Source organism: Lethenteron reissneri, chromosome 57 (assembly GCF_015708825.2).
Source record: "Lethenteron reissneri isolate LAM-NWPU_2019-01 chromosome 57, ASM1570882v1, whole genome shotgun sequence".
In the NCBI taxonomy this organism is placed as follows: domain Eukaryota; kingdom Metazoa; phylum Chordata; class Hyperoartia; order Petromyzontiformes; family Petromyzontidae; genus Lethenteron; species Lethenteron reissneri.
In genome coordinates, this window is record NC_083835.1 from 7,102,200 (window position 1) to 7,115,766 (window position 13,567).

General features: G+C 52.8%; 1 protein-coding gene across 1 annotated transcript; it reads right to left on the reverse strand.

The window, feature by feature from the left end:
- Positions 1-6,261: 6,261 nt before the first annotated feature.
- On the reverse strand, positions 6,262-11,274 carry LOC133357311 (keratin-associated protein 16-1-like). The gene is made up of 2 exons (XM_061575191.1): positions 10,549-11,274; positions 6,262-10,430 (listed from the first exon to the last, which is right to left on the reverse strand). The coding sequence occupies exon 2, from the start codon at positions 10,364-10,366 to the stop codon at positions 9,233-9,235; it is 1,134 nt and encodes a 377-aa protein (XP_061431175.1). The 5' UTR covers positions 10,367-10,430; positions 10,549-11,274; the 3' UTR covers positions 6,262-9,232.
- Positions 11,275-13,567: the final 2,293 nt, after the last annotated feature.

Here is a 13,567-nt window from a genome sequence, read left to right on the forward strand (position 1 = left end):
TCGTGGCAGCCATCTTGCATGGGTGTCCTCCTGGCAGCCATCTTGCATAGGGGTCCTCGTGGCAGCCATCTTGCATGGGGGTCCTCGTGGCAGCCATCTAGCATGGGTGTCTTCGTGGCAGCCATCTTGCATGGGGGTCCTCGTTGCAGCCATCTTGCATTGGGATCCTCGTGGCAGCCATGTTGCATGGGGGTCCTCGTGGCAGCCATGTTGCATGGGGGTCCTCGTGGCAGCCATGTTGCATGGGGCTCCTCGTGGCAGCCATGTTGCATGGGGCTCCTCGTGGCAGCCATGTTGCATGGGGGTCCTCGTGGCAGCCATGTTGCATGGGCGTCCTCGTGGCAGCCATGTTGCATGGGCGTCCTCGTGGCAGCCATGTTGCATGGGGGTCCTCGTGGCAGCCATCTAGCATGGGTGTCTTCGTGGCAGCCATCTTGCATGGGGGTCCTCGTTGCAGCCATCTTGCATTGGGATCCTCGTGGCAGCCATGTTGCATGGGGGTCCTCGTGGCAGCCATGTTGCATGGGGGTCCTCGTGGCAGCCATGTTGCATGGGGGTCCTCGTGGCAGCCATGTTGCATGGGGCTCCTCGTGGCAGCCATGTTGCATGGGGCTCCTCGTGGCAGCCATGTTGCATGGGGGTCCTCGTGGCAGCCATGTTGCATGGGCGTCCTCGTGGCAGCCATGTTGCATGGGCGTCCTCGTGGCAGCCATGTTGCATGGGGGTCCTCGTGGCAGCCATCTAGCATGGGTGTCTTCGTGGCAGCCATCTTGCATGGGGGTCCTCGTTGCAGCCATCTTGCATTGGGATCCTCGTGGCAGCCATGTTGCATGGGGGTCCTCGTGGCAGCCATGTTGCATGGGGGTCCTCGTGGCAGCCATGTTGCATGGGGGTCCTCGTGGCAGCCATGTTGCATGGGGCTCCTTGTGGCAGCCATGTTGCATGGGGCTCCTTGTGGCAGCCATGTTGCATGGGGGTCCTCGTGGCAGCCATGTTGCATGGGCGTCCTCGTGGCAGCCATGTTGCATGGGCGTCCTCGTGGCAGCCATGTTGCATGGGGGTCCTCGTGGCAGCCATGTTGCATGGGGGTCCTCGTGGCAGCCATGTTGCATGGGGGTCCTCGTGGCAGCCATGTTGCATGGGGGTCCATGTGGCAGCCATGTTGATTGGCTGATGCCGTGGGAGTGAAGGTACAGTCCTCTACAACGCCCGTATTTACTTCGACTTAGCATCCGTTTTTCACTTACAGCCAATTTACACTTCTCGCAACGTTCTTGCCGCCTGCCACGCTTGCGAGGAAATCTTAAGAGAACGTTGCGAGCTCTGGGCCCGGGACATTTTAAACGGATCCCAGCCGTGGTCGCTGCCCAGCGGCCAGTCGGCGGACACCGATTGGCCCCCTGCCATGGGAACGTGGAAATTCGTGCAGGCGTGAGATACGATGATTGTTTTAAAGCTTGACGCTGTTATTGGTTGTTCATGTTGCCAGTGCGATGTGCGTGTTGCGTGTGTGTGTGTGCCTGCCGCGACTGTATTTGAGCGAGGATTAGACTGTCGAGTTTGAAAGTATAAATGTCATCCATAAGAGGTTGTTTTGGGTTAGATCTTGTGAATATAAATGTGTCGTTAAACCCACCACCACCCGACACGGCCAATTAGTAAGGTTTGTCACGGAAACAGAAAGTGCCAATTTATAACAAAAGTTTTTGGGTCAAGATCGTGTGAGTATAAACGTGTCGTAACCCTCCACCCCCCCGCCACAGCCAGCAAGGTTTGTCACGTAACAACGCGCCAATCAGTGACCACTTCAGCGCACCCGGTGTGTTGGAGAGTAATCCACATTTACGCCACAACATTTACTCTCCAACACACCGCTGGGCTGACGTATTCACTAATTGGCGCGTTGTTTACGTGACGAACCTTGCCGGCTGTGTCGGGTGGTGGAGGGTTACGACACATTTATACTCACGCGATCTAAACCCAAAAACCTTTCTTGTAAATAATAATGGTCGCGAAAGTCAAGGTGTTAAAACAGAACAGGCCAATTCGTTACTAGTACAACACACCGGTGTGTTGGAGAGCAAATCCACATTTTGTTTTCGTGACAAACCTTACATATTGTCTATCTGGGTGGTGGCGGGTTTAACGCAGAGGTCGCAAATGGGTTTTGATTCCTTACCCGTACCCGGCCGCACCAGGGTCGCAAATGGGTAGCCGTTCCCTACCCGTACCCTACTGAAATGAGTGAAAAATGGTTACTCACCAGTGACTCACAGCCTACCCGTACCCGGCCGCACCACGGTCGCAAACGGCTACCCATACCCGGCCGGGTACAGGGTAGCTGGGTATCGGGTAGGGTACGGGTATCGGGTACCCGGTTGCGACCTCTGGTTTAACGACACATTTACCCGATCTAACCCAAAACAAGCCTACATTATAGATGATATTGGTCGCGAAAGCCTGCTACGTGTTAAACTATATCTTGTTTTAGTATTTATTGAGACGGCCATTGTAGTGGCATTCAGATATAGGTTAGCAACCAAGAGGAAGACCTGAAGGCCAGGTGGTGGTGATGATGATGATGGTGGTGGTGGAGGAGGCTCATGAAGGACGCTGCTGCTGCTGGGCAGTTGGAGGCAGTCGCCCTCCAGCAACAACAGCGGAGATGGCGGAGGAGCGACGCTCACGACAATGAGCGGAACGCCGGATGGCTAAAACGCACCAAAGTTGTTACAGTTGTGGGGGCCTTTCGTCTCAGTCCGCCAACCCATGGCACCACCTGGGGTCTGTCCCGTGACCTCCTGTCAGCCAGCGAGCCTTTGACTCTTCACGTGACGGCCTGGCACGGGAGCCGTTGTGACATCACCGTCACTTAGCGGCGAATGGTCATGGTGATGATTGTGGTGGTGGTGATGGTGGCGATGATGTTCTTTGAAGGGACTTAACCACCTGTGCAATCGTCCAGGCACCTGGCAGAGGTCAAGTGCCGATGGCGTCTTTGACGTTGGTCGTGGGTTGACCCCCTGCGTCTTGAACCTGATCGGCCTATCGGTAGACGTTTCAGTGTGTGAGGTTATTCTGTTACCGTTATAACGCGATTGAGTGGACCATCGCTGCCTTTTGGCGTCTTGAATTAAACGTCTGTACGCACATCGCCGCCACTTCGTGAAAACGAGGGCGCAATGAGGAGGTGGCCGAGGTGACTTGGAGGTCACCAATCCTGAGCCGGCACGGCCTGAGGCCCTGGTTTCTAATCCGGTTTTACGGCTCGGTCACCAGTGGCTTGTATAGACGCACAGACTCGCACAGAGACCCGTAGACTCGCATAGAGACCCGTAGACTCACATAGCGACCCGTATACTTACCTAGAGACCCGTATACTTGCCTAGAGACCCGTAGACTCTCATAGAGACCCGTAGATTCGCATAGAGACCCGTAGACTCGCATAGCGACCCGTAGACTCACACAGAGACCCGTAGACTCGCATAGAGACCCATAGACTCGCATAGAGACCCGTAGACTCGCATAGAGACCCGTAGACTCGCATAGAGACCCGTAGACTCGCATAGAGACCCGTAGACTCGCATAGAGACCCGTAGACTCGAATAGAGACCCGTAGACTCGCATAGAGACCCATAGACTCGCATAGAGACCCATAGACTCGCATAGAGACCCATAGACTCGCATAGAGACCCGTAGACTCGCATAGAGACCCGTAGACTCGCATAGCGACCCGTAGACTCGAATAGAGACCCGTAGACTCGCATAGAGACCCGTAGACTCGCATAGAGACCCGTAGACTCGCATAGAGACCCGTAGACTCGCATAGAGACCCGTAGACTCGCATAGAGACCCGTAGACTCGCATAGAGACCCGTAGACTCGCATAGAGACCCGTAGACTCGCATAGAGACCCGTAGACTCGCATAGCGACCCGTAGACTCGAATAGAGACCCGTAGACTCGCATAGAGACCCGTAGACTCGCATAGAGACCCGTAGACTCGCATAGAGACCCGTAGACTCGCATAGAGACCCGTAGACTCGCATAGCGACCCGTAGACTCGCATAGCGACCCGTAGACTCGCATAGAGACCCGTAGACTCGCATAGAGACCCCATAGACTCACATAGAGACCCATAGACTCACATAGCGACCCGTAGACTAACACAGAGACCCGTAGACTCGCATAGAAACCCGTAGACTCGCACAGAGACCCATAGACTCACATAGAGACCAGTAGACTCGCATAGAGACCCGTATTAGACTCATATAGAGACCCATAGACTCCCAGAAACCCATAGACACACAGAGGCCCAAAAACTCGCTTAAAGACCCGTAGATTCACATAAAGACCCATAGACTAGCATATAAACCCATAGGTTCCCATCGAGATCAAGATACTCGCATAGAGACCCGTGGACTCGCGCACAGACTGGGTTTGTGATCGTGTACGTCCTGCTACGATTGCGTTTGCACTCCACGCGTTCAAATTCCGACCGCGGTCCCACGCGGTCTGAGCCGTCCCTGGGGCGACTGCCCCGGGCCCCGCGCGTTGCAGTGTGGGGGGAGGGAGGTGGACCTAGGCCCCGCACCTCCCCCTCCCCGCGGTGTCGTATTGCCTCGGGCTTGATGTTTGCTCGCAGTGGCGAGATCGTAACTCTGTTTCCTGGTATGCAGGAGGTCTCGTGGGTTCGATCCCCAGACCCTGTGACGTGCGCTGTATATTCTTAGGTTCTTTTCGGTAAAGTCACGTAGGTAAAAAATTTTAATTAATAAAAGTAAATAAATAAAAATCACGACGTTAGCTGTATCAAGTGATACAGCAATCGTGCTGTGACTGTTCCACCTGAAGACGCAAGCTTGTGTTGCCTCCGAAACGTCGTGATTTTAATTTTATTTTACTTTTATTAATTTAATTTTTTACCTACGTGACTTTACCGAAAAAACCTAAGAATATGAATCGTTGCAGTCACGAAAGCTTCAAATCTAGAATTAGGCGCGCTGTATAGTTTAGAGTTTGCAGGTTCTCTCCCCGCGGTCGCGTGGATTTGTGTCCAGGTCCTCCGATTGTTCTCTCCAACGTCACACGTTTGGAGTATTTGGCTACGTTTCCACGCGATGGCGATGATATGAACGCCACTTTGTTGAGCCATCGTTTGTTGATAGCCAGGTCGCTTATATATTTAAAACAAAATAGCTACACAGTGGGCCTTTAACTGGTAAAATAACACATTTTTTTGGTTTAGTTTAAATGTTTTCAATGATGCATGGGTAACCGCGTGCTTTTTGTTTTTAAGTTACCGCGCGTTGTCTTATTATTGCTTTCATCGCGGCGTCCTAAAAAACTCCAATTAAAATATTGAAATACTCGAGCACGTGGGCTGCTGACGTCACTCGCCGTCACAACACAGGTGGCACGTGACCCGCATCCATGTGGCACGTGACCCGCATCCATGTGGCACGTGACCTTCATTCAGGTGGCACGTGACCCGCATCCATGTGGCACGTGACCTTCATTCAGGTGGCACGTGACCTGCATTCAGGTGGCACGTGACCTGCATCGTAGGTAGGGTGGCATATTCATATCTTTATTCGCGTCATCGGTTTATTCCATTATATATACATACATATGTTTTTATTATTATTACATATACTGTGTAATCTATGAGTGTCCAACGCACAATGCATAATCTTCACAGCATATATAACGCCTCCGTCCCATCTTTGTCTCTCCACGGGGGAAAAAACAAAACAAAAACCCACGAGTATTTTGACGCATCACCATCAGCCACGCGGCTCTGGGGGGTAGGGGCTTCTGGAAAAGTGCATCTTTATCGGCAGCAATTGCTTCAAGCAAAGTCTGACTCTGATGATGTTGATGAGCCAGTGAAAAGTCGAACCCAGCCTCTGGCCTATAAACATCTGGGCAGATTAAATTTCGATTTAAAGCTTTTGTGACTGCGGGGATTCATCTTCTTGGTTCTTTCGGTAAAGTCACGTAGAAGGGAAGTAATAAAATAATAAAAATAAAACATAATAAAATTTCGATTTGAAGCTTTCGTGACGGCAGGGATTCATCTTCTTGGTTCTTTCGGTAAAGTCACGTAGAAGGGAAATAATAAAATAATAAAAATAAAACATAATAAAATAATTCTCACGACGTTTCGGCCACAACGCAAGCAGCCGTCCTCAGCTTGGTGGTGGTTCATTCTTCACCTGAGGACGGCTGCTTGCGTTGTGGCCGTTTTATTTTTATTATTTTATTGCTTCCCTTCTACGTGACTTTACCGAAAGAACCAAGAAGATCTGGGCAGATTCACCAGCAATTGCTTCAAGCAAAGTCTGACTCTGCTGTTGATGAGCCAGTGAAAAGTCGAAACCAGCCTCCGGCCAGAGGTCGGAAACGGGTTTTGATTCCTTACCCGTACCTGGCCGCACCAGGGTCGCAAACGGGTACCTGTACCCGTACCCTACCCGATACCCAGCTACCCGTACCCGGCCGGGTATCGAGTAGGGTACGACCTCTGGGATGAAGCCATGTTGCAGGCGCGGATGGGTTCATTCTAGGAACTTGAATTGTGAGAAGAGACAAGACGTTGGGAAATGAGTGACAAACGGTGACTCACCAGTGACTCACGGCCTACCCGTACCCGGCCGGGTACAGCTAGCCGGGTATCGGGTAGGGTACGGGTATCGGGTACCCGATTGCGACCTCAGCCTCCGGCGTATAAACATCCGGGCAGTTTCACCAGCAATTGCTTCAAGCAAAGTCTGACTGCTGCTGCTTATGAACCAGTGAAAAGTCGAAACCGGTCCCGAGTTTGTACCTGTGTGTTTACGTATCCCTTAGTGGCGAGTGGGACGCGTGTTTGGTACGTTACATCCGTATGTTTTTTAAAACTGTACGCGTAGAGAAAGAGATGTGGAGGAGGCATAAATGATTTAAACTATTCACATTCCCCACGACGACGGCTATATATATATATTATTATTTTTTTCACAGCTCACTTCCCCAGTGTGTTGAGACACAAAACATTCGATTCGGGTGGTGGCTGTAATGCACAAGCAAAGCGACCTCCCATTTACAACTATCTCAAGGGGATTCGAGGTGGGGGGGGGGGGGGTTCATGATTAAAAACACAATTAGGGGGCGATATCAAATATCAGTGAATTCACTGTCCGAATTAACATAACGCCAATTTGTCTGTCGTCGAAAATCGATCTGCCTCGTCAATACATTGATATCGATTTTGTCGACATCCGATCTGTTTTATCCCAATGCTGTGTCTGTCTCACTGTGTCCCATCTGTGTCTGTCTCACTGTGTCTGTCCCATCTGTGTCTGTCTCACTGTGCCTGTACCATCTGTGTATCATCTTATTGCATCTGTCCCATCTGTGTCTGTCTCACTGCGTCTGTACCATCTGTGTATCATCTTATTGCATCTGTCCCATCTGTGTCTGTCTCACTGTGCCTGTACCATCTGTGTCTCATCTTATTGCGTCTGTCCCATCTGTGTCCCATCTGTGTCTGTCTCACTGTGCCTGTACCATCTGTGTCTCATCTTATTGCATCTGTCCCATCTGTGTCCCATCTGTGTCTGTCTCACTGCGTCTGTACCATCTGTGTATCATCTTATTGTATCTGTCCCATCTGTGTCCCATCTGTGTCTGTCTCACTGTGCCTGTACCATCTCTGTATCATCTTATTGCGTCTGTCTCGCTGCGTCTCTATCATCTGTGTCTCATCTCAATTTAGATTTTGGTTTTCTATCCACGTGTCTTTACCGAAAGAACCAAGAATATGAATTCCTGCAGTCACGAAATTTTTAAGTCGAAATACGTCTCATCTCACCGCGTCTCTATCATCATCTGTCTCTCATCACCTCCCCTCCCGTCATCTCCTCCATCCAGAGGTCGCAAACGGGATTTGATTCCTTACCCGTACCCGGCCGCACCAGGGTCGCAAACGGGTACCCGTACCTGTACCCTACCAGATACCCAGCTACCCGTACCCGGCCGGGTATCGGGTAGGGTACGGGTACCCGATTGGACCTCTGGGATGAAGCCATGTTGCAGGCGCGGGTGGGTTGATTCTAGGAACTTGAATTGTGAGAAGAGACAAGACGTTGGGAAATGAGTGACAAACGGTGACTCGCCAGTGACTCACGGCCTACCCGTACCTGGCCGGGTACGGGTAGCCAGGTATCGGGTAGGGTACGGGTATCGTGTAGGGTACGGGTATCGGGTACCCGGTTGCGACCTCTGCCTCCATCCCACCCCACCCCATCCCCGCCACAACAACAAGGCGCCAGCCGCAGCAACCACTGCCACCACCGAATTCGCTTCAAGTAACCACCGCAAGCATCATCGCCACTCAGCAAGGGGTTGACAAACACAACGGGCGTCAGTGCAGGCAAAGCCAAGTCAGTGGCTGCGCAGTCAGAGCCGTCCACGGGGGGGGGGGGGGGGGGGTGCGGATCCCCTCCGCCCCCCAAAGCGTGGGGCCCAGGGCAGACGGCCGATCCCCTCGTCTCTCCACCTGTACTGCTGCGGACGGCTCTGACTCTTCAGCAATCCACGCCGCCCCATGCCCCCCCCCCCCCCCCCGTATCGCAAGCGCGCGGTGCACAACAGCAAAGCAGCACATAGCAAGAGTTGACAAGCGATATTGTTCGTAGTAAAAAAGTGTCGTTGAGATCGAGCGAATGTTAAAATGTGAAATGTGTCGTAACCCCCCCACCACCCACCCACCACCACAACCCGACGCGGCCCCACAGCTAATGCGCGCCACGTTTGAGATCAGAACGTGCGCGGCTTGTTTTTGGTTCTGGCCAAACCGTCGGACAAAGGCGGCGGGGAGGGGGGGGTCACCGCGCCGTCACGCGGCGCCTCTGGGACAAGCCTCTGCGGCCGTCTGGAACGCTCTCTCCCTTTGCGATATCAGCAAGCCGCCGGGGAGAGGTGTGCAGTGCACTTTTAAATCATCAGCATCATCACCGTCATCATCGTCGTCGTTATCATCGTCGTCGTCATCATCGTCGTCGTCATCATCATCATCGCCATCATCATCATCGTCATCATCGTTATCATCGTCATCATCATCGTCGTCCACGTTGACAAACTCATTTCTTTCGAAACTGCTTCGTGCGCGTTGAGTTTGTGCCCCCCTACCCCCCCACCGCGCACCTCCAATAAAGCCACGGTTGGCTACGTACGGTGCTAAAGAAGTTTCTATGCACATCGACAGTAGGGGACACACACAAACAGTAGGAGACACAGATAGTAGGGGACACACACAGACAGTAGGAGACACACACACAGACAGTATGGGACACACACAAACAATAGGGGACACAAACAATAGGGAACACACACACAATAGGAGACACACACAATAGGGGACACACACAGACAGTAGGAGACACAATAGGGGACACACACAATAGGGCACACACACAGACAGTAGGAGACAAACAATAGGGGACACACACACAATAGGAGACACAACACACACACAATAGGGGACATACACACAATAGGGGACACACACACAATAGGAGACACACACACACAATAGGGGACACACACAGACAGTATGGGACACACACACACAATAGGACACACACACAATAGGGGACACACACACACAATAGGACACACACACACAATAGGGGACACACACACACAATAGGACACACACACAATAGGGGACACACACACACAATATAGGACACACACACACAATAGGGGACACACACACACAATAGGACACACACACACAATAGGGGACACACACAATAGGGGACACACACACACAATAGGGGACACACACACACACAATAGGACACACACACACAATAGGACACACACACAATAGGGGACACACACACAATAGGGGACACACACACACAATAGGACACACACACACAATAGGGGACACACACACAATAGGGGACACACACACAATAGGTCACACACACACAATAGGGGACACACACACACACAATAGGTCACACACACAATAGGGGGACACACAATAGGGGACACACACACAATAGGGGGACACACACACAATAGGGGACACACACACAATAGGTCACACAAACACAATAGGGGACACACACACAATAGGTCACACACACACAATAGGGGACACACACACACAATAGGACACACACAATAGGGGACACCACGTGCCCAGCAAGTGACAATTTCGGCATCACGTGTGAGCGTGTGACGCAACATTTTCAACACCGAAGCGTCGTCAACTCGAATTGTAAAACGTTGCTCTGGGGGGGTTTGCGCCCAACACGCAACCCGGTGTGGTGCTGAGGTTGTCACCGATTGGGGACGCCTCCTGTCCATGTAACAGCCTTGCTCATTGGCTGTCTGTTGAACTTCGCTATGGTAGCCAGGAGATGTTGACTACCTCGCCTGGTGTGCAGGAGGTCGTGGGTTCGATCCCGACCCTGACGCCTGCTGCTGTGTATTTGGAGTTTGTGTCTCTCTCATCATTTTCATCACGGTGGCTAGGAGATGTTGACTACCTCGCCTGGTGTACAGGAGGTCGTGGGTTCCATTCAGAACCGAACGCCTGCTGGTGTATATTTGGAATTTGCGTGTCTCTCATCATCATCACGGTGGCTAGGAGATGTTAACTACCTCGCCTGGTCTGCAGGAGTTCGTGGGTTCGATCCCGACGCTGACGCCTGCTGCTGTGTATTTGGAGTTTGTGTCTCTCTCATCATTTTCATCACGGTGGCTAGGAGATGTTAACTACCTCGCTTGGTCTACAGGAGGTCGTGGGTTCGATCCCGACGCTGACGCCTGCTGCTGTATATTTGGAGTTTGCGTCTCTCTCATCATCATCATCACGGTGGCTAGGAGATGTTAACTACCTCGCCTGGTCTGCAGGAGTTCGTGGGTTCGATCCCGACCCTGACGATGCCTGCTGCTGTATATTTGGAGCTCGCGTGGATTTTTCTCCGGGTCCTCCGGTTTTTCCCCATCCACGTTTAGAATCGACACCGCGCGTGTTTTGAGTTATTTGGCGGCTGATACAAATGGCCACTTCGTCGAGGCCATCACGTGTGACGGCCAGAGTCGCTTCTGAACAGAGAGCCACACAGCTCAGTGGGGCCCCACAGACCCCCTGGCGAAATAAAAACACGAGTTGGTAGTTTCTTTCGCACCGCACGCAGCCAACCGCGCGAATCGGAGGTGCTGTGTGAAGGTGGTGGTGACGATACATTCACGCGACCTCTAACGAAATAAACAAACCTCATCATGAAGCACAAAGCAGCAGCTGCTATCAGCTATCAGCAGCAGCAGCTATCGGCAGCAGCAGCTATCGGCAGCAGCTGCTACCGGCAGCAGCTGCTACCGGCAGCAGCTGCTATCAGCTATCAGCAGCTGCTATCAGCTATCAGCAGCTGCTACCAGCTATCAGCAGCTGCTATCAGCTATCAGCAGCTGCTATCAGCTATCAGCAGCTGCTATCAGCTATCAGCAGCTGCTACCAGCTATCAGCAGCTGCTACCAGCTATCAGCAGCTGATACCAGCTATCAGCAGCTGCTACCAGCTATCAGCAGCTGCTACCAGCTATCAGCAGCTGCTATCAGCTATCAGCAGCTGCTACAGCTATCAGCAGCTGCTACCAGCTATCAGCAGCTGCTACCAGCTATCAGCAGCTGCTACCAGCTATCACAGCTGCTACCAGCTATCAGCAAGCTGCTACCAGCTATCAGCAGCTGCTACCAGCTATCAGCAGCTGCTACCAGCTATCAGCAGCTGCTACCAGCTATCAGCAGCTGCTACCAGCTATCAGCAGCTGCTACCAGCTATCAGCAGCTGCTACCAGCTATCAGCAGCTGCTACCAGCTATCAGCAGCTGCTACCAGCTATCAGCAGCTGCTACCAGCTATCAGCAGCTGCTACCAGCTATCAGCAGCTGCTACCAGCTATCAGCAGCTGCTACCAGCTATCAGCAGCTGCTACCAGCTATCAGCAGCTGCTACCAGCTGCTATCAGCAGCTGCTACCAGCTGCTACCAGCTATCAGCAGCTGCTATCAGCTATCAGCAGCTGCTACCAGCTATCAGCAGCTGCTATCAGCTATCAGCAGCTGCTATCAGCTATCAGCAGCTGCTATCAGCTATCAGCAGCTGCTATCAGCTATCAGCAGCTGCTATCAGCTATCAGCAGCTGCTATCAGCTATCAGCAGCTGCTATCAGCTATCAGCAGCTGCTATCAGCTATCAGCAGCTGCTATCAGCAGCTGCTATCAGCTATCAGCAGCTGCTATCAGCAGCTGCTATCAGCTATCAGCTGCTATCAGCTATCAGCAACTGATAGCTGCTATCAGCTGCTGATAGCTGCTATCAGCAACTGATAGCAGCTATCAGCAACTGATAGCAGCTATCAGCAGCAGCAGCTGCTATCAGCAGCTGATAGCAGCTATCAGCAGCAGCAGCAGCTATCAGCCAGATCACCACCCCGGCGCGGCATGTGGAACTCGCGTGTTTTTATCACCCTCCCCCACCCACCTGCCTTTCACCCCGAACCTCTGTCCCACCCAGCAAATAATTGTTTCTACCCCGGGGGAGGAGGGGGCCTAAACCGTCGAAATTATTAGTCGATCGGATAGGTCATGCACACACGTAGTGGGGGTGGTGGTGGTGGTGTGGTGTATAGTGTGGTGGTGGTGGTGGTGGGGTGTGGTGGTGTATAGTGTGGTGGTGGTGGTGGTGGGGTGTGGTGGTGTATAGTGTGGTGGTGGTGGTGGTGGGGTGTGGTGGTGTATAGTGTGGTGGTGGTGTGGGGTGTGGTGGTGTATAGTGTGGTGGTGGTGGGTGGGGTGTGGTGGTGTATAGTGTGGTGGTGGTGGGTGTGGTGGTGTATAGTGTGGTGGTGGTGGTGGTGGGGTGTGGTGGTGTATAGTGTGGTGGTGGTGGTGGTGGGGTGTGGTGGTGTATAGTGTGGTGGTGGTGGGGTGGTGGTGTATAGTGTGGTGGGGTGGTGGTGGGGTGTGGTGTGTATAGTGTGGTGGTGGTGGTGGTGGGGTGGGTGGTGTATAGTGTGGTGGTGGTGGTGGTGGGTGTGGTGGTGTATAGTGTGGTGGTGGTGGTGGTGGGGTGTGGTGGTGTATAGTGTGGTGGTGGTGGTGGTGGGGTGTGGTGGTGTATAGTGTGGTGGTGGTGGTGGTGGGGTGTGGTGGTGTTAGTGTGTGGTGGTGGTGGTGGGGTGTGGTGGTGTATAGTGTGGTGGTGTGGTGGTGGGGTGTGGGGTGTATGTGTGGTGGTGGTGGTGGTGGGGTGTGGTGGTGGTAGGGTGGTGGTGTGGTGCGTGGGTGGGGTGTGGTGTATAGTGTGGTGGTGGTGGTGGTGGGGGTGGTGGTGTATAGTGTGGTGGTGGTGGTGGTGGGGTGTGGTGGTGTATAGTTGTGGTGGTGGTGGTGGTGGGGTGTGGTGGTGTATAGTGTGGTGGTGGTGGTGGTGGGGTGTGGTGGTGTATAGTGTGGTGGTGGTGGTGGTGGGGTGTGGTGGTGTATAGTGTGGTGGTGGTGGT

Excerpts from the sequence above, each read along its gene's own strand:
- LOC133357311 (XM_061575191.1), bottom strand. The coding sequence starts at position 10,366 with ATGGACAGGAGGCGTCCCCAATCGGTGACAACCTCAGCACCACACCGG.